Source organism: Cuculus canorus, chromosome 4 (assembly GCF_017976375.1).
Source record: "Cuculus canorus isolate bCucCan1 chromosome 4, bCucCan1.pri, whole genome shotgun sequence".
Lineage (NCBI taxonomy): Eukaryota > Metazoa > Chordata > Aves > Cuculiformes > Cuculidae > Cuculus > Cuculus canorus.
The window spans coordinates 28,860,874-28,882,581 of record NC_071404.1 but is presented as its reverse complement, the minus strand read 5'-3'; the positions used below and the strand labels follow the sequence as shown (position 1 = coordinate 28,882,581).

The 21,708-nt window shown below is 35.7% G+C and overlaps 1 protein-coding gene across 9 annotated transcripts in view; it reads right to left on the bottom strand.

Annotated features, from left to right (window-relative positions):
- The window catches only part of DCUN1D4 (defective in cullin neddylation 1 domain containing 4), a 58,201-nt gene that overhangs the window by 16,575 nt on the left and 19,918 nt on the right, over positions 1 to 21,708 (bottom strand). For 7 of the 9 annotated variants that reach the window (XM_054065609.1, XM_054065613.1, XM_054065616.1 and 4 more), the window contains 7 exons: positions 14,820 to 14,911; positions 12,590 to 12,660; positions 10,891 to 10,982; positions 9,885 to 9,993; positions 5,099 to 5,203; positions 4,543 to 4,645; positions 293 to 4,432 (listed from right to left, as the gene is read on the bottom strand). In XM_054065609.1, the coding sequence (XP_053921584.1) occupies positions 4,377 to 4,432; positions 4,543 to 4,645; positions 5,099 to 5,203; positions 9,885 to 9,993; positions 10,891 to 10,982; positions 12,590 to 12,660; positions 14,820 to 14,911 (628 nt within the window). In that variant the 3' untranslated portion in view covers positions 293 to 4,376. Of the gene's footprint in view, positions 1 to 292; positions 4,433 to 4,542; positions 4,646 to 5,098; positions 5,204 to 9,884; positions 9,994 to 10,890; positions 10,983 to 12,589; positions 12,661 to 14,819; positions 14,912 to 21,708 lie in introns of those variants that run through there. The other 2 variants (XM_054065611.1, XM_054065612.1) reach the window with 1 other exon arrangement.

The following is a 21,708-nucleotide window of genomic DNA, read 5'->3' as shown; positions in this document are numbered from 1 at the left end:
CCCTGTTTGAAACATATTTGTTTCCAACATAAGTCTTAAATACTGATTTGACTTACTATTAGAACTAAGGATGACAAAATTGTACATACAAGTCCCTGAAAGAAAGGTTGTCAGGTGACATAATGCATGTTCAGATATGAGATTTTCTCAAGTGTGAATCACAGAAAAATCTTAAGTCCATGCTGAAACCAATACAAATACTGTTTATTTGTGGGACGCCATTATACATCAACACCAGTAAAAGACTTAGAAATCATCTGGGTGAACTCATTTTAGGTGGTGTAACAGTATTCTCATAAGGTCAGAAATCACGGGAGTTTAGCAAACCTTATGTATGTTAATATCCTAATAACTAAGACATAAAGGATTCACAGTTACAGGTTAACTGCTGTTCCTGCAACAGCAGTGTCAGTAGATACTATTTTTGTCAACACACATACTCTCAAACACACAGAAAGGGGAAAAAATAAAAATAAAGCCAAACAAAAATAATTATCAAGCCAAGTTTTGGTCTCAGTTTCAGACAACACACTATCTAGTTGGTGGATGGATTCTGTACACTTTTACAGCAATACGAAAGCACAAAAATCTAAGGCCTAGAAAGAGGTATTTTAGCAGCTGTAATTAAAACCACGGCACAAGCTAACGTTTAAAGTTGTCTATATGAATTCTAAGAGTATAAAACAATTTGTTAGACTTGTGACCAAGGGTCACCAGAAATCTGTGCAAATTTTAATATAACTTAAGTCCACTTCTTGCACTCCAAAAAAACAACTTTGGGACATTAACCAATTATCAATGAGCTACAACCAATTTTGATTGTGTGAACATGTTTGTGATGAAATAAAACGCAGGTAGTTGTGGTAAAACGGGATAAGTCTCCAGTTCTCTATGAATATTTAAAAAGGCTACACAAAGGTGACCCAAATATTTATTGTAGCTTAAAGACAATCTTAAACAGGTTTTAAATGAAAACTCAAGTACATAAAAGATTCCAATCAATTCCATCTTCAGCTTGCCTTCCTTGAAAATTGAAGAAGTGAAAAAAATAACAGTAATAGAATTATATTAATATTTTAAATACTTAACATTATATTGCAGTAGAATGACTTGTAATTTGTGGAACTTTCTGTTACTAGTATTGTCTGCAGTTATTCTAATAAGTCACCCCAAATGTTTTTCAGTGTCCACTGCTATAGTCTCTGGATGCTCTTTTCCTTTCACTAACTGGCTTTCCACTCTACATCTACTGAATACAAGCATGAATTGTGCATAGATCATCCAGTTTCTGCTATAAGGACAGTAACAGTACACCAGAAAGATTAGTCTAAGACCTGCAAAGCTTCTGCCAGAATGACCTCTCAGTGTCTTGTCCAAGAAGTCAGCATATTCTGTACATTACTTTTCAAAAAGAAAAAAACATCCTACATCAGCGGTATGATGGCATGAAAGCAAAAAAACAAGCACCAAACTTGTATTAAATACAAAGTAAACACAATAGCTTAGCTAAGTTTCTGTAATTATTTAAAAAAAAAAAAAGTTTCTCCAAAATACAAGAGCTAGCATGTTAGGATCCTCTGTCTATCAGCATATCTATCTAAAATAGAAGGATCAATAGCACAGGGAAGCTTATCAAGCCATACAGTCCATTTCAGTCCATTTGTTCTCTATAGATGTCAGTAAAGCTATCTACTAGCTGCAACTGAATTTGGGGTTTATTTTATGAAGCTGAAGACTACAGACTCATCCTGGACTAATTTCCAAACACATTCTTCCTTTCCACCACTCCTGTTTACTTTTATCTAAAGTAAAAAATGAGGAGTTAGTTTACTCATACAGCGTGAGTACTTTCTGAGATTTCTTCTCCTCTGTTTTCTTTACTTTTAATTAAATTCTGTTATTCTGCTAAATGTTAGCAAAACTTGGAAGAAGAACACTTGGATGAATGAACAGATTTCTGCTGACCCTGTTATATGAAAGCTACATCTACAACCGTAATAGATTAAGAGTGTCTTTGGCTCCTGCTTCCATTACTGGAAGGCAAATTATTTGTGACCTACAAAACCCTTTATGTAAACCCTGTATTTGTTGCAGTATCCATTCCGATTTGTGCTAAACGGTTTTCTAGAATCAGTAACTAGCCTAACACTTAAGAACACTTACAGTATTTCACTTAAAATCTTAGCAAGCACAATTTAGCCTAATGCTTAAAGTTACATTGCTTCTAAGTTCATTCTATCAAGAACTAAAGCAGCAGCTCCACTGATATTTCCTTATGGTTATATTATGGTAATATACACATTTATATCTTAAGTCTTAACAAAACATGTGTGATTTAGTAAGGAGCTTATTGTAAACATTAAATACCACACTCCACTGAATTAATTTCTTGTGCAAACTGGCATGAAATATGGAGTTAAGGTTATGCGTATAAGTACATGAAAAAGCAATGACTATGTATGTTTTACCACTATTAAAGAGTGCTATTATTTAGTGTCATGGAGATCCAAACCTGACTATTTCATGGGGAAAGGTAGTATTTTCTAGCATGATGAAATTCTAGGTTTTGTATATGCGTTCGTATTGTATAGGTCCATACACAAATATACACAAACACACAGAAACCATTTTTCTCTTTGGCAGCCGAGTTTGACAAACAAAAATCAACAACAACCAGATATGAAGACAAACTGACTACCTGTAGCAACACAATCACAACCTCCTGGTCCAGGGCAGCAAACAAACGTGCTTTTGCTAAACTAGGCTTAATTGTGAATGTAGTCAAGTTATTAACGGTTGTACCTGACTTAAGTGAAGGCAGAATAGGACCTTCAATACAAAGAAAAATTTCACATTCAACCTAAAATGCTTTCTCCTCCTTGCCCTACATGGCATTCTACAGAAAAATCAAACCTGCCACTACACTGTAAAACATTTCTACAGGAAAGTAATGTTATTCTTCGTTAGAAAACATCCACCGCCCCACTTCTGTCAAATGCTCTGTGAATCAATATGGAACATTTTAATAAACCCTTAGGGATCAGAGTTTAATAGCACTGGATACTTCAATGACCTCATTTATAAAAATCAACATTAACATTACTTAATAAAGAAGGGTAAAGTAAAGAAAATGTGACAAATTTACAGAACTTAAGCATCATTCCATTCACTCATTTTCCCCAAAATAATCACTAGAACTGTCCTATTCAGATAAAGAAATGCATCAAGTAGGCAGTGGTCTCTACTAAGAAGTACTGTCCTGGAATGCTGGTGTTTAACATGCCCATTGGCTGCAATGGACGTTCTTCTAGGAAATTCCAATTACCCAGCATGAAAGAAAAAGTAATGTTTTGACCATTTGATATCATATTTTAATTACTTAGAAATGCAAGGTTAGAAACCCTGGGAAAGAACAATGTTACAAGTGAACAAAAAAAACCCAAATCTATATTATCTACGTGCTAGGAGTGAGCAGACTTTATTCCCCAAGCCACTAATTTTAGCTAGAACTTTCAGTTTCACTAGACTGCAATATAAACCAAACATTCTTGGTACACCAAAAATTAAAAAGAACACCAAAGGCAATTTACAAAAGTCTAAAACCCATTTTTAAAAGGTATTTTAATTTGTTCATTTATACCTATAATGACCACTGCAGTTTTAACATTAAAAAGTCAGTACTTTTTTCTTCAAATGGAAATCATCTGTGGCATGTACAACTAATACAGTGTTTTAATATTTATAGGTGTGTATATATATATATATCTATATTTAAGACATCAATGTTTCATTCCTACTAAGCAATAGGTCAGGTTTGGCGGATTCCCATGATGAAAGTCACAGCATGTCTTCTCCCCTCAGTAAATGGCATCTCAAATAGTAACATTAAAATTGATAATAGTTCTTCACATAACTGTGTTCAAGCAGTCTGTTAATTTCATTTCCTGAAATGCTACATTTGAGACCAAAAGAAAAACAAAATAACTAAAGTTCCAACAAACATGTAAGTGATGACTAAAAATACGCCACAAAATTATTTTTACAATACATTTGTGCAGAAATAATCCCTAGGTGAAGTGGGTTTCTTTATACACATATACAAAATTTAGACAGCAATATACACATTATCACAGTGAAGACGCTGGCAAGTTCACCAATTCGTAGTGTAAATACAAAATGCAAAGCAGCCTTCAAAGAGAACAATGCTACACAGCAAGCATAGCTAGCTTGTTAAATAGCAAACATCAAAAGTTCCCTGCAAAAGGGATGCAGTGCAAGAAAGCAGCATGCGCTTTGATACAAATAGCAGTTATTGGCTAATGGTTGACATAACTGTGGTAACAGTGATTCTTGAGTGGCTGTGCATAGTTAAACGCCTATGTCATCTGTTTTCCTTTATACCATTCCACAAACTCATCCAACAACACTGGCCCTGCAGAGAGATCAAATAACTGTATTTTACAAAGTTTTGTAAAAGGACACTGAATGATTAGGCTTAGAGAAACAGATTACTTTAGAACACCAACATATGGTAGTACTTACAGGCTCCATCTTCATCATAATTGCTGAGGTCAAGGTTGATTGTTCTGCTGAATTCAAGAACATTACACCATTGGTCCTTATTGATAACTTTATATTTTGATTGCTGATTAAGGCAAGAAACAGAAGTTAGTAAAATGTATTTTCAACTCCTCAAATTCAGATTTTCTTAGAAAAATTCAAACTTTGTGAGGAATTATTTTAATCTCCATGCTATCTAAAAGTAACCAGGAACAAAGAAACCACCTGGTAGTCAAACTAGTGTTGAATAACTCATGTTTCTGATTAAAACACCCTTCAGTGAACAAACACACAGGAATAAAATAAAAGTCCAAAAGCAAATCAAATATGTTCTATACTTTGTCCTTCATTTAATAAACCCTAACAGTGTACAGATTTGGGGAAAAGGAAGAAAGCAAAGATAACAAGTTACACATGATGCTTTGGGGGTTAGTATATTCTAAATCAGAAGAAAAAAATCTACGCTGTTTATTCTACCTTTACTTGAATTATTAGAGAAAACAGATCAAACAAAATGTAATTGTTTCAAACTTCATACCTCTAGAAACTGGTGAAATACTGGAAAAAGGGACCATGTTTTTCCTAAGAGGAGGCCCAACATACACTTGGCAGTATTAATATCTAGGCTGCGCTGGTCCTTTTCCTGCATAAAAAGGAAAAAAAGTCAAAAAGAAAAAAAGAGCATGATTTCAGGATTTTTCACTTCCCTCACTGACTGTACCACAGCTCTCCGTACATAATGCAAATTAACAAATAAATAATAAATAGCAGGTTTTTAGTAAAAAACAGTGTTTTTTACTAAAATACAATTTCCCAGTAAAGTTTCCTTCCTCACAGCTAACAGCTTGCTCTACAGAGATGCTGCTTTCTACAGACTTTCTCAAAAAGTTGTCACCACTATTGCACATGAGGCATCTGCTCCTGTCTGTGACTTCAGACCTTTCTAGAAAGCAACGGCCATTACGCTGATACCCATGTTTGCACGTATGCCTCTGCATAGCTACAGGTTTCTCATTATAGTATCGCTGCACATACTCCCTGCAGGGTTATTACAACTACATGAACTGTCATACTTAAATCGCCATCAAGTAACACTGACTATGCAAGAATGAGCCAAGGAGGTTCTTTGTTCGGCTACTGTACTGATTACACAAAATTCACATTAAATGAACTATAAAATGAGCAGAGGGAACCTAATAGAGGAGCACATGGAGATCCCTCTCAGAATTGTCTCAGTTTTAGTTCAACAGAACAGCAGTGCATTCAGGCTTAGGGAGTGGGGTTTTTTGTTTCTGCTAAGAAAAAGAAGCATCATCTGTACCTAGCAGATTAATTTCATCTGATCAGAGGGCAAGTTAATACATTTGACAACACAACTTCTGCACATCTCAAATGTACCAGGTGTACATACAAGACTCCATTTCATTATTGCAAGTAGTTTATCCAGCCACATTTGTTGTCTTGAAATTAAACAAATTTTGGTAAAGAGATAACACAAAACGCCACCCCTTTATGCCTTGGTTATAGTATAAAGCTACAAATTTAGAAATTGATGATATCATAAAAAATAAAGTTCCATATTGGCTATTGTAGACCTTGATCTCTTTATATATACATGATTGCAGACTGCAAAGTATAAATTAAGAAATAATAGGGTCATAGGGATCTTCAGGATACAGGTCATAACCTAAAGAGAACAGTGCAAACCAAGCCCTACACCTCAACTGTACAAATGCAGTTGTATGTACTGCAGAAAACACATCTTTATTAAAAAAAATTAAACAGGTCAAAATATAACTGATATAGTCTGTCACGTAGGCAGGATGTAGTAAAGTGAGATATTAGTTCTCAGACAACAACGGAGTGCCTTAGCCACAAGATTATCCTCTCTTCTTGAAACCCATTTTATACAAAGTACATCTCACTTCTGAAAGTGCATGGACAGAATGTAACACAGATTTATTTTGGAAGGAAACTGAGGAAGCCAACAACTCTGAAAACATCAGAAGCTGTTTTGTATTCTGGCCACTAAATAGAAGAGGGACTTCACTCAATCTGATCTAGAGAAAGAAAGCAAAGGCAGGATGAACAAAGGTTTTCAATAAGTAATAAAGCTATTGTGGTTTGAGCTAAAGTAGAATCAGTTTTCTAGCTTCAGCTAACTCTCATCTAAGTAACCTGATTTTTTGAAAGTTAACTGCATGTTTTTAAGACAGCGTTCCTTTCTAGAAATTATAACATGGGGCGCTGGTGTGCACAAAGGCCATTGCTTATTTCTATAGTAACCACAGCCATTCTCAAGTTGGTGGAGTGCCTTAAGTCAAAGAGGCAAAAATACAGGGTTGCATCTGCAGGGAGAGGCAGACAGAACAGGTGAGCCCAAACTGACCTACAGAGTATTCCATCCCCTATACGTCATTGCTCAGTATAAACCAGAGAGATCACAAAGGTCTCTCTTCTTCAATGGCCAGCATCCTGTGAGGACCTTATCTGTCTGTATCTACCTTATCCTGGATCCGTGCATTCCTGAATCCAATTCCTGAGCCCAGCTCTCTCCTGCCATTGACCCTTCCCCATGTCTGTTCTACAGCATTTGTGGTGATGTATAGTCATTGAGGGGTGGAAAAGGCACAATTTCATATATTTGTACATATTTTACTCATTTTCTTATTTATTTTCTTTTATATTAAGTATTTTCTTTTATATTATTATTATTGTCATCATCAGATGCCACTAATAATAACAACAATAATATTTCATTAAAGCTGTTTTAGTTTTAGTTTCCAACTCGCTAGTCTTTTCCTTTCATTTCCCATTCCCATTTCCCTGGGGTTGAGGGGAAGGGAATTGGGAGCCCAACTGCTGGGGTTTACTTGACATTTGGGCTGGGCCAGGACTAAACCATGACAAGCTGAAAAACAAACCTGCAAAGGCATTGTTGTATTAATATCATACAATTATTTCACTTATTTCCAACATAAAAGACTTCTAAAAAATAATCCTATTTCCAAAGCCCATTTACATCTCTGTCACAAACACCGTTAAGCAGAAATCATACTGCTTTGAAAACACATTTAGTTTCCATGATGTTTATATTCTGAATTCTTCCCACACACTCAAGTGTTAATGAAATTAGGCTCTACTGCCTTTATTTTGGCCACACTGTTTTTACATGCTTTACATTGCTAAGCTTCTACATTCCCCCTCTCCAACTACTGTTCAGAACAAATTGTTCAGATAAGTCCTTTATACCCATCTTCAACTACCTAATAGCACATCTGCCATGACAGATGCTCCAATTACATTCTTAACAATTACATTCTTAACACACATTCCAGACACTTAACACTCTCTTTCTTAGATACAGAGGAAGGAAAAATATTAACAAATTATTTCAGTAATTGTTTCACATTGATGACATACAGTCTGAGATTTTTTTTTTTCCAATATTTCAGATAAAAGACCTATTTAAGCCAAGAAAGCCATGCATCTGTGTGTTCTTAAACTTGGCAATGAAAATAGCAAACAAAGAACAAGGAATGTATTTGTGCTTAATACCAACATATGGTGTTCTAAATTATTTCCTCAAATCTATGTTGACTTAAATCATACACGCTGCATAAAACCGCAATGATACTTATTTTTATTGACTAACTCTAAATACCAAAACACAACAGACGCTTTCAAAAATTCTCTCGTTAAAATTTAGAAGTTTAGACAAATGTTTTTCTCCATGGAGTACTTTCCTGAAGTTATTCACATTAAATGATGGAAATTACACAGACTTCTGAACCAAAACCTGCTCCCATCAGCTTTTTACTATCAATCGCTTCAATTACTCTGACAAAAATTATGTACAGATTCATCTGCCGCATCTAGACAAATACATCAGCCTTCGTCAGCATTCAATTCTATTCTTCCTGGATGCCATTCTCCTATAGACTTCCCCTGGTTCCACAGCATTAAAAGTTCAATGATTCTATTAAATCTAACATTGGTTTGACAATTCCTCTTCTGATATGCCTTTCACTTGTAGTTCTACAATCTGGGCTTTTGTTTTGTCACAAATGATGCCACAGCATCTGTGTCTCAATGACTAAATACTTTTTCAAGACCACTGTTTGTCACATCTATTTGACACCTCTTGAAAATACTCCATGCACTTATTCTCTTTTTTACTTACTTTTGACAGGCTATTGGCTGGTGTGGATTTGCTACTATATTTTTAATCTATTCCAAATATTTCATCAGTATCTTGAATTTATTTGGCAATATTAGTTTTTTCTAGCATTTGCAGTTTACATTGAGCAAAGCTGGCAAAATAAATCTTCACACAGCAAAGGAGGAATTACGATGTTGATATGGCTTTTTCTTCTTTCATGCCAATACCATGCACTGTCATAACTCAGCTGTAGGATTCCCTGGTTAACAGTGAATTACCATGAATCTCTGCATGCTGACATGCAGAAAGCACTGATGTACCACAAATCTCAGTTGCTTATGACAAACTAACTATCAGAATTGCTATCAGTTCAATTTTTTTCTTATGTGTTTTCTTATATTACTTTTTTGCTGCAAATTTTCTTGGTGCTTTTGGTTGTCCTGTAACTGAGATGTGAGCTTCAGTTTTGCCTGTGATTATTTTTATGTTTAATCTTCTCTTCATTCCACCATGTTAGCAACAGGGACATCCAAATTCCATGGCAAAATGTTAATTCAGAAAACTCAAGTTCTTCATTGCTCCCTTTAAGTAGGAATAGTCTTATGCATATTATAAGTTCTGATAACAGGTACAATTTTATCAATATATATTTTCTAGTAGGAAGAGAACATCATTAATAACCTTCCAATAGTTGCCTCAACCAGTATTATATCATATCCAGCTTTTATTATGTGACTTGTTTTTACCACTTGCAGAAATGCCTGAAGTGCCTTTCTCTTTTAAATATGTTTATGCTCACAAAATTCAAATAGTAAGAAGAAAAACTAGAGTAGTTATAAAGCCAGTGGAAGTAAGTGGCAAAGGTCAAGACGCAACAGAACAGGATCGAAATGATTTCCTTGAAGTCACAAAATAGCTTGCAGCAGAGAGGTAACAAAACATGTCAAAACACTAAGCCACTGAACATCAAGCACCCTATGTATTTTTCTTTTCCAGTTCTAGCATTTTGCATATACTTTTTTAGAACATGAACAGTTCCATTTTTTACAAGCAATCTTGACTGGTATCTTCAGAGAAACATACTTAGAAGCAAACAGTCTTTCAATTATTAACTTATGAAAGTAAAGTTTAATATCAGATGCTGGTCTTCCAGAGTACTTACCCGTGCAAAGTCGAATGCATATCTATAAATAAGTTTAAAATTGGTAGGCTCATTTAATAAAGATCTCAAATAATCCAAGGAATTTCTCAATTTTTCTGTAGTATCACATCTACAAGACAAGCACAAAGTGAATTTAGAGCCTGCATTCTTATGCAACATCAGATGTTTCAGAAAAGAATCTCTTAACATGTGTCCCCATCACTCTGTTCAAAATACATCACTCTGCACAAACGCACATTTATGAGTTTGTCTGCATAAGATGTCTTGACTAAACCCACAAAGTGAAATGGATTTAGGTGAAATATCAAATTCTTATACTAGTACTCTGACAAAAACTTGTTCGTCTTTGTAGAAAGTGCACTTTGCAATGAATTAAACTAAGAGCTTGTCTACATATGGCAAACAACCAGCAAACCACAGCGGTGAAACAATACTTCTGCAGTTTTGCTGAAACTATAGAACCTCCTACACAGTTCTAGTGACTCTGCTCTGTAAGGTAAGTCAAAACACAGTTCTTTCTACAAGTCAATATGAAACATGATTTTCAACTACATTTGTGTTAATTATGCCATGAAGTTAAGCTCTCGGACAGAGAAAGAAATGCTTAGAAAGAACGTGACAATGCAGAGTCACAGAAAGTGTTTCTATTACTTAGCATTTTAAAGTACACATGCTCTAACAACATACCAATATCTAACAGATACGTCCTATCCAGCAACAAAGACAGATGTCCTTGGAGACAGAAACAGTATCCAACCTTAGACATCTCTGTTTCCTTGAGACTGCAGAATTTTTAATCCAATTGTATTTAAAAATACAGCTGTCAGGTTTCAAGTTGACTCAAAGTGCACACATATCACCATAAAAGGGACAAAAAAATGTATGGCTTCTACTCCACAGTACAGCTCTCTGCTTTAAGTATCATGAGTCAAAACACTGAAGTGTGTTTTTTACTAAAAAACTGAGTTTACTGTAACAAACTTAAGAGGTTTTCCAAAGCACTTACTGTAGTGATGTCATTCCTTTTAACCATTCTTGTAATGTGAAGTAGCCCATGTTTTGTGCATCCAACTTCCATGCTAGTACAAGCATAACTACCTGTTTTAAAGAGGGAAAAAAAATGAAGACTGAAAAGTTGAAAAGATCCACACATTTTTCAAATAACTTGTAGTCTACTGTTCAGTAGACTACAAATACTTTACTCATATATAAATGGGATGCTCACATCTTTGCCACACTATTTTCAAAGTTAAACTGGAAGTGACAAACCTGCACATAATGCAAATAAAGAGAAGATAACAGTGCAAAGATAGAGTGAATGTGCAAGTTCCCAGTAGCCACCTTACTTGAAGGGGGCATCCAGTCATCTAGTGAGCAGTGCAATGAGGAAAATGAGTTGGTGCAAAAGCTACTGAAGTTTTCCCAAAACAACTACAAAAATAACAATGTGACAACACACTACATTTGACATTTGTTAAACCCTCATCTAGATTAAACCAGCTGCAATCCATGAGCTCTGTTAAATCAAATTATTCAAAAGCTAATCAGGATCCCACTTGAGTCAAGCTACCTCAGGTTACCACCAGCCTACCTAATTTTGCAGGACTGGCCATGCAGTATAATTCATGTAGATGCTAAGTAACACCAGGTGAACTAACATTAACATACATCAAAACAGAGGCTGATACATAAATACTTCAGCTTTGCCCAAAAGGAAACAGAGTCCTTTCAAACCTCACATAGAAGGCAGAAGCAATAAAGAGTTCAGTTAAAGAGGAACGATAATATTACTATCTTCTTCAGGAACTTAAGAAACCACTTTTGATATATACATGGAAAAACTTGCAGGACAATTGACCCTACAAATTAGGAGAAAGAAGTAATCAAGTCATTTAAATTTGCAACTCAGCCACTAACTAGCCAATGTTAGTGCAGCTCTATACAGTTTTTAATGCAAAATCAGAATATTTACTTACATACCCAAATGTCTGCACCAATCTCAAGAGTTGACTATACTAATAAATTCCAAAATTAGCAAATTACATCTTATATTTCCAGTAAATCTTTCAAAATCACAATTCTTATTTTATTCAGTCAGAGAAGATGCTTTACAAACCCTGCAAAAGGTGGAACTTACACATACATTTAAAAAGCATTAATTAAGCACCAGGAAAAAGCCTGTAAAAGGCATAACTACTCCTTTTAAAATTTTAGGTGTGTGTATGTATATATACACACATACATATAAAATGTATGTAATTATATATATTCCTTACTTGTGTTCTGAAATGGCATAATGGGAGTGCTAATACTGCTCACAGTATTTGAATTGCCTTTCTCTCCTGGAAAACCCAAAGAAAACTTTACTTTGTAGTTGCTACATTAAATCTCCAGTGTCGTCACATTGTTTCAGAAAACACAAGGATCAGGGTTTTCTTAAATCCTTCTTTTATTTTGCACCGGGGAGGAGGGGGGCATTGGGCACAGTGAAAAGGAAGCAGTGGTAGCAAAGACAAACTGAGGTTTTGCAAGTTAATAGTTTGGGGTTTAACATAAATACAAGTAGTTTCCAAATGCATCTATAAACCACCCTGCTTTATACTCCTTTAATTTTTTTTTAAAAATCAAGAATTTTTTAATTCTTGATGGCTAAGACTGGTTCATTTTAACAGATAAGGTGTCTTTTGAATGGATCTCGAACTTACATTTTCTGGTTCAACTCCAATGTCTTCACAAAATTTCTCCATGCCTTCTGGCCCTACAATGTCATCAGTGCCTGCAAACAAAATGCATTTTACTTATCTCTGAAAACAGTCTACTTTATAGCACAAGAGAAACACAATCAGGCAGTCCAACATGAAATTCTATACACCTTTTGTTTGTTTGTTTGTTTGTTTGTGTTAGATGCAATAAGTATTTCCACATTTACTATCACACTTGGATACACTTAAATCACCCTTGGAAACAGAGACAGAAAAACTAGAAAACAACCTTTTGTTCCTAACAACATCCTTTACTCTACCCATTTAGTGAGATAATATTGGAAGAATAAATGCACTTCAGACTAGCAAAACATCCACAACCCATCACCACAGTTAGATGAGTCAACAATGGTTAGTGAAACTAATTTCTTGGCTTGAATCTCTACTGTTATCATCAGATCACACCACATAAAAATGTGATGCATAGGTATACAGGATACAAAACATTATCATTCCCAGAAACTCATCCCTTATTGTCTCATACATTATCTTTATATAATATAATCAACAGAAGAGTCTAAAACAAAAATATCATGCTATTGTTTATTCCTATTGCTATACCACAGCCACACAGTATCTGAATGTTAGCAACTGCATGGAGAAGGAAGACATGAATTATAGGTATTTCTTTGTCAACTTACCAGGAAAAAAAAATTCAAATAGATGCTATTAAAATGCACTACTATTAAAACATGCTGCTAAATCAAGACACTTCCAACTTCTACAATACTCTATTGAAAAAAGTTCATAAGCATTGAGAATCATACTGTGCAATTACATATATTTTTAAATACATTTTAAGTATTTGGACTACTTTGTTAGAGTTATTTTATTCATGTTTAAAAGGGCCATTTGGGAAAAAAACATTAGATGCTGAAATGCCTACTTTCATCCAATATAAAGATCATACGTGCAAGAAAAAGAGGAAGATCAATCTGTGTTTTATTATTAGGTGACCTACTATCCTAGAAATAACAAGGTTTAAATATATCTTTTCCCAGCTTCTCATGACATCCTCTCACAGTTCTCCAAGTGTACACAACAGTCTCTAAAAAGATTCTGTCACATACACACTAGGGAAAAAAAAACAAATGCAGTGTCAACTGCATATATAAAGGAGAAGATTTATGAAGCAAGAATATGAAATAGATTATTCTTTGAAGACTCATTTTTTAGAATGTTACTCAATACTGTAGACAGAATCATACTCTCTGCTTTTCTGTTTTATCTTGGTGTATGCATCCAATGGAAATCCAAAAGTTATTACTTTCAACCTTTCTTTCCAAGTCCAGACAAAAATGAGTTATCCCTGTTGCTAATGTAAAATAAATAAATAAATAAACCAAGACTGTTCGAAACGCAAATAATCTAACAGGTTAGATTTGGCTTGAACTTGTCTGAATCTCCTCTCACAGACTGCCACAGACAAGTGAGATCTTGAAGTATTTAATTTAGTTTATATAATTTTATTAGAAGAAAAAAAAATATTACATCAAATTAAGTCCCATTTCATTGTGCATAGGAAGTAGACAAAACAGAACCATCTGTGAGCAATGACAGTCAAGACAGCATCAGTAAATTGCATGATGACCTTATTTTCTTGGTCAATCACCTATTTCATTTCCTGTTGGTCTTTACAGTCATGAAAGCATTTTCTCCCCATATTTCAAATCCTCCCCTTAAGAAAAACACATGTAAGAAAATTAATACAACTTCATTATTAAATGGTCATCTTTTGTGAACACAGACTAATGTTAATACCTCCAACAACTTCCTTCCTTTTTTTTTCCTTTTTTAAATTAAAGACACACTTCTCCCAAAGCACAATTATTTACTATTCCACACTAACAAGGTAGATGACAGGACTTCTAAAGCCAGAGAGGTAACAATATTTTGGACAGAAGCATAGCTTTAACTATAGATTTGAATAATGAAGCACACGTTTCAAAATGTTTTAAGTTACATAACTTTTGTACTCTTCTTACAGAACAGAGATAAAGTCAAAATTGCCCCTTGAACTCTTTAACTTCACACTGTAAAGGACATAACAAAAGCTTCTTTCAGACTTTTAGAAAAAAAGCCTCTACATTGAGTCTTGGAAAAGCTCAGATAATGCAACTTTTACATTTCAATATCAATTGTTATTAGGAGGAAATTGACATTTCACACTTACCTGCGTATTCATAGAACCATTCTAAGCATCTCTTACTTGAAAAGACTTCTTCCTCTGCTTTTATTCTAGTCGAATCATATTTTCTATACATACTTAAAAAAAGAAAGATAAGTAATTAATTCAGCAGTTTTTAAAATCAATCTTTTAGTCAACAGCCATTGTAAACAGCAACATTTTTCCTTTTAATGAACCCGTTTACCAAGCATTCTACCCTCATATCCAGTTACTTGGGACACTGCTTTACAGACTAAGAATCACTGACCCTAAATAGTGTGTTTGCTCAGTGTCACACTTGAACTGATCTATAATCGCTTTCCATGTACATGAACTTTCCTTACCACAGATACAGACTAGTTCAAATTCAGCCCCAAACTGCTTTAAGTTCAAGTAAGACTTGTGCATACCATTAGTGACCACAATCAACTGATGGGCTGCAACTTGGCAGCAGGTCTAAACCCAGAGTAATTCCATGTCACAGCCAATGCAGATCCTACCTGCGGACACACACATACTTCATGCACTTTGAATTATTAACTAAGGAGAACTGCACATGCTTTTTGTGCCTCCAAAATATCCCATAACTGGCAAAAAGACCAAAACAGACATGACCTCGCTTATTCTAAAGCCAATGAGTTGGTAACACAAAAGAACCACAGAGAATGGGTTACAGGACCTCACTAACAGTACCTCTAGCAACCTCATTCACCATGGTGTAAATGGTTATCTGAAAAACTAGATCCCCGGTGCTCCTTCCCCTCGGAGATGACTGGCAACGTAATGCTCTCCTTCAACAAGAAGCATAAGAAATTTTGCCTACACTAAGAGAACAACACTGAAGTACCAGTCTCCTGAATTTAGTATCTGAAACACCTAAAGCATGGAAAACAGAGCAGAAGTTGATGAGTTACTCCACCTTGTTCAGACTTTTCTAAAACAGACAGTATAATATGTGCCTGTTAGAGTCAGGAGACTCATCAGTCCAAGAAGTCGTTCATTGCTTCATAATCACTCTCTAATCTATTTCCGCCACTCTGCAGTTGCTTGGGCTCATAAATCATAGAAACACTAGGTTGGAAAAGACCTTTCAGATCATCAAGCTCAACTGTACCTGTCCACTACTAAATCATATCCCTAAGCATGTCATCTACCAGTCTTTTAAATACCTCCAGGAATGGTGACTCAACCACCTCCCTGGGCAGCCTGTTTTAGTGCTTGAAAATCCTTTCAGTGAAGAAGTTTTTCCTAATGTCCATGGTGCAGCTCGTGGCCATTCCCTCTCATCCTATCACCTGTCACTTGGGTGACAAGACCAAAACGCACCTCTTTACAACCTGATTTCAGGTAGGTGTAGACAGTGATAAGGTCTCCCCTCAGCCTCCTCTTCTCCAGGCTAAACAACCCCCATTTTCTCAGCTGCTCCTCATAAAACTGGTAAGAGCTGAGCAATAAGTGGCCTCCACTAGAGGAGCAGCCAAAAGCGGCTCTGCAAGTGTTCCAAACATGCAGCCCCTTCCTCTTACAGCGTCAAACCAAAAGGCTAACTAGATCAAGAGGAATTCTGAAACAATTTGATGAAATTGTTGGAGCTGATTTCATCACCATTTTGTCCTTCTATCAAGACATGTTAGATGTCTATACTTGTGAGCTTGGAGCACACTGACTCTACTATCCTCCACCTAGCTCAGCTGCAAGCTATGAGGACCTGCAGCTACAAGTTAAGGGCACACAAATCATTCTGACAGAAATTCAGAGAACTACTTGATGTTTATTTTCATAGTTCCTTTAAAGCAATTATTCATTACAGAATTCTAGCCAGAGAAAATCAAAAATTCCTAATTAGAAGACAAATACAAATGAGAGTCTATAGTTTTCAAGATGGAAAGAAAAATTAACACTGTACTGAAACACATTGATCTGCAGTAAACTGAAACACTGCAGAAAAATGCCAGCGTACATCTCAAACACATACATTCATATCCCCACAATTTGTAGGGGTTTCTTTTTCATTTTGAAAACACTTTTTCCTAGTTGAATTACCTACTTTATATAAGCTGCCCAGCAAGTAAACAACTAAGCCTGAAGGCGTAAGTCAGTGTTGACGTTTATTTGTTTTTAAACAGGTCTGATAACTTAACATTCTCATACTTGCACAATGATCTGTGATTATGAAAGACCTATCCAATATTTTTAGGCTATCCTGAATTCAGAGGAATAAAAAAAAAAATGTCTTGAGACAAAGAAAGGAGGCATTCTGCCACTTTGGCAAAAGTCGGATTTTTCTGTATCCCCTCTTTTGTAGCAAACAAACATGACATACACTAACTGGAATACCAAGTTGAAAGCTGATCATAGCAGGAGCTAATCAACATCTTTATTCTGTTCTATTCTATTTATTCGAGATGTCTGTAAGAGCACTACTGGGACCTAGGACACGCAAAGCCAATGCAGTTCCCAAAGACAGACATTCATCACAAAATTCAATGTTTTTTCTTATGAAGAAATGATAATCAATTGCCTCATCCTGCTTGTTCATGTAACTCATCAACACATTAGATGTCAATATGAGAACAGTGGATCTGGGAAGGAACCCTCAAAAAACCTAATTTACTGACAAAGCTCTAGGTCATCCAGGTATTGCAGAAAAAAAGACTCCTGCATCTACAAGCAGCAAATCTAAATACTGTAGCATGAACCAAGATACCAATGATAAGAGTACGAGTCAGAGTAATGGAGAATGAAAAAAGGAAAAAACAGCCCTTTTTATACGTTCACCGCAACTAAGCATGGCAAGTTTTCATGGACTGACACAGGACTGAAAGCCATTTAGGCTAAGGAAATTGATTAGGAACTGCAGGAAAAAATAATATTCATTAGTAAGTCCATGTTCCTACCACACAGCCATGAAACTCCAAGCAGAACGCTTTAGTCTCAAACTTATCATTGTTCAAAAAGCTCAATATGTGGCCACTGGAGTTCAAGTTTTGAGAAACTAGAACTTATTACAGATCTTCCATCCTGTGCAGGTAAGACAAATTGCTTCACAAATTCAGAAACTAAAATCAGAAAGGATATAACCTTGAGCTACCTCAGTCTCTGCTACACACTGATTAGCCAGACATTCATAAAAGTGCAAGTGACACAGTATCACACTTGCAACCAAAACAGATTATGCATGGCCATAAGTATAAAACCATGCAACAAAAATGGCTGGATGAATCTCGGATGGCTTTCTCTCAACCTGAAGGATCTAATAGCAGATCACATATTCTACAAGACAAGGATCACTTGAAAAGGAATATGACAGAAAGAAGTAACACCAATGCAGACCTAGTACTAGTGATCTCTTATGTACAAAGATGACGCCTGTTCTCTCCCAGCTTACTCCAAACACCAAATTAGTTTCTCCCCCAAGTCTAGCCAAACCAGCTAGTTCCATTAGCAAGAGATTCCTTATCCCCGAGGTGCTTGATAATGCAAGGTGAGCACGGAGTCACAAGCAATCAAGCAGACAAGTATCTGAGATTACAGCCTAGGACAACTCAGGTCAATTATCACAGCAAGCCACTTGGCAGCACAGGGTAAAGGTGATACCGAACGTGTCCTTTGAACTATCATTAATACAGATTTATTGTCTCAAGAACTGCACGTGCAGCGTAGAAAAACACAAAATGACAGAGATGTCTGGTAACCATTTTGTATTTTATTCTATTTCTCATATCTTTGGAATTTCTCTGTACATACTGCAAGATGATGTGCCTTGTCTTTGTGCTACGGACAGTGTCTCTTGCTACACAAACAAATACAAACTCCCAGAATGCACACGGTAGACCGCCAAATACTTTGGGAGCACTGAAGATCTACTGATCTGATTCGAGTTTCAAACAAGTCCTCAACAGCTCACAGCTTTGTCAAAGTGATCAGGACCTTTAAAGAGATGCACAACCATTATGCTGACCATGCTATGGTTTAATAATTTGCTTAAGCATTGATGGTCCATAAGAGAAGCCTACAGAGTTACTGCAGTCTTCAAAGTTGGGCATCTGCTCCTGCTCTGGGCATGCTTCAACTCTACTGGAATTTAAGGCTCCACGTACCACAGTAGCAAATCTAGATTGCACGGCTCAAGAATATTCAAACCAAGATAGGTGAAAGCATGGAGTTTAGGTCACACAAATCAGTCTCCTGATTGTGGAAGCTGGTGATAGCTCACTTACGGGGGAAAAAAAGTTAGTTTATTACAGCAAGTCAAAAGTTAACCCCTCATGAAGACTTACAGCCTGCTCATTTCAGACAGACAGTGTTTAGTGAATGAAAACATCAATAAATTTACCAACAGCACCTTCGTTTCTACGCAACCAGAACTTATTCAAAACCTTTACCTCATTTTGTTTGAGCTTGGGCTGAGTAACTAATTGCTTTCAGGCTATTTACATTTTGAAAGACGCAAACTTTTGATTGAAGAAGATGTCTCTACTGCTTCAACTAATTCTAATTAATTAACTTAAAATTTTGGCTGAGGTTTTTCATCAATGCAGCGCAATGGAAGTATTTTTATAAAACCTTATCTACTCATTCACAATTATGATTTTGGCAACAGTTTCGTAAATACTGTAATAGAAACAAGGAAGGGGGTAAGAGAGATGTTTTATGATTTGCAAAGTATGACAAAGACTGTCTAAGGCAACCCTCAGGACAAATTTACTTGACTGGTAAGTTTTAGGAATTAATATTTTACCTCTCCCTATTTAAAGTCTTATACTCATTTCTATACTTTTAAATTAATTTTTTTTAATTTCATCAGGCTTACTTAAGGAGCAACACATAGAACAGCCTACATGCCGACAGTAATTCTGAAGAAACTTAAACTGGACATGTGACTCAGTTCCCTGAGAAGGTGTAGAAACAGGGAAAATTATACCTGTGTGTACTGGAAAATCCCTACTTCAAGAAATAAGGTCTAGACATCTATGACAGTAACACAGGCTGTCTGCATGACTGCAAACCAGTCAGTAAATGACAACAGATCAAAAAAAAAAACTCTCAACATGAAAGGTTTTGAAAACTTCCAAGCTTAGTACATTCCCATTTTACTTTCCCGTGTTAGTAACAGTGTGTTAACTGTGTTTTCAGAACTTACTTTTCCTACTAGAGAGCACGGAGCTTATTAGTCAATAAAAGAAAAGAAAATATATATTTTTCATGTGAATAGGCCCTGATGTGGTCCACACACAAATCCTGGATAAAGTAGGCTCTAGATCTAATTGCTTGAAAACATAACTTTCAGGAAAGCAGATAAAAATTTCTACATTTTGTCCTTCTAAGGTGCAAATATCCATTAATGTGAGATTTTTGCCTTCAGAAAAAAATTCTAGAATAAGGAGAAGAATTATTTTTTTAAATAAGGCTATCAGAAAGAGAAGACAACATTACATTATACAACTCATTTTTCCTAAGGAAAAAGACAATATGTGGCTAAAGCTCGTGTAAAGATACACAGCGTTAGGTAATTACACAATGAAGACTCTACTCTTACCTAGCAAATATCTTTACAGGAAACTTGCCTTAACTTTCCAAAGGCCCTTAACACAGTGACGGAAGAGCAATGCACAAAAAATGCATTTTTAACTCTGATTTGAGAACACTCTATATTTCACTTGCAGCTTTCTCAGTAAAATCAACTCTGATACTGAGAGGGAAAAACTAACTTAAGTCTTCAAGTCACTATGTTTTGGTGTGTGTGTGCTAAACTATTTACTCCCAATAGCTATTCTTTAAGACAGGATAAATCTTTCTGTGATCCAGAATGAATCAATACACTGAGTTCTCCTCATTATATATCATCTGGTATAAAAATTCCTTCCCACTCAAGCACTGCATTCATTGTTTAAGGTGACATGAACATCAATTAACAGAATTCAAGCCCTTATCGTACCAGGGTGGGATGCTAAAGAACATGTTTGGAATCTTTGTTTTCCATATTCAGTCTATGCATGAGATCAGCATTTCCAAACAACTTCACAAACAACTAGATTTTTTTCCTATGAAAGTATTTTTGCTCAACAGTCCGTGTCGTTATTCCACTAATTCTTCCAAGCTAAGGCTGTGTTTCTTACAGCCTGGAACTGAGGGTGAAGGCTATTACAAGCTCCCTAGTATCAGATGTGTTTCTGAGTTTAAGAGCCTTTAGAAATCATTTCCTCTTGCAGTACAAATCCCTGCCAAAATAAGCTTTCTGGAAAGAATACGTATCTCAGAAACATTACTTATCATATTTGAAGAGTTTATAGGAACATATCATAAATATTGAAGACTGAAAATATCATCCAACAAAACTATCCAGGTAAGGAATAAAAAAAAAAAAAAAAGAATCCTTTGTATGGAAAAATAGGAGAAATCATTAACATTTGGTCTCAGCCGTGATAACACCATTAATGATGACACTCCTTTGATAACTTCTGACTACTACCTAACATTTTCACACCAAAAGCAAACAAGAGACTTGCAATTACTGAATTTATTTGTTAGCTTTGCCCCTGTAAGTCTGCCGCTATAACTGAGCAACATACAAAACTTATATTGTTCCATTAGCATTAGAAGTGACAAATCACTGACTACCCTTTTTGCTCAATACAGAGTCCACACAGGCTCATGTCCCTTGAAGGCTTATCCTGAATTACTAGCATGCAGCTTCTAGGAAGACTGCCAGAAGCAATGGTAAAGAACTGAGCCTAGAAGCCCCTTGTTCCAAAAACTGGCATTGCACTACCCATACTGTTTTTCTTCTATACAGCATTCTCTGCATACAACGTAAGAGGAAATGGCTTTGCAAATAACTAGGTCTGCTGCAGCACACTGCCACAGAGGTTCCTGATTTCAGATTGATTTCTCT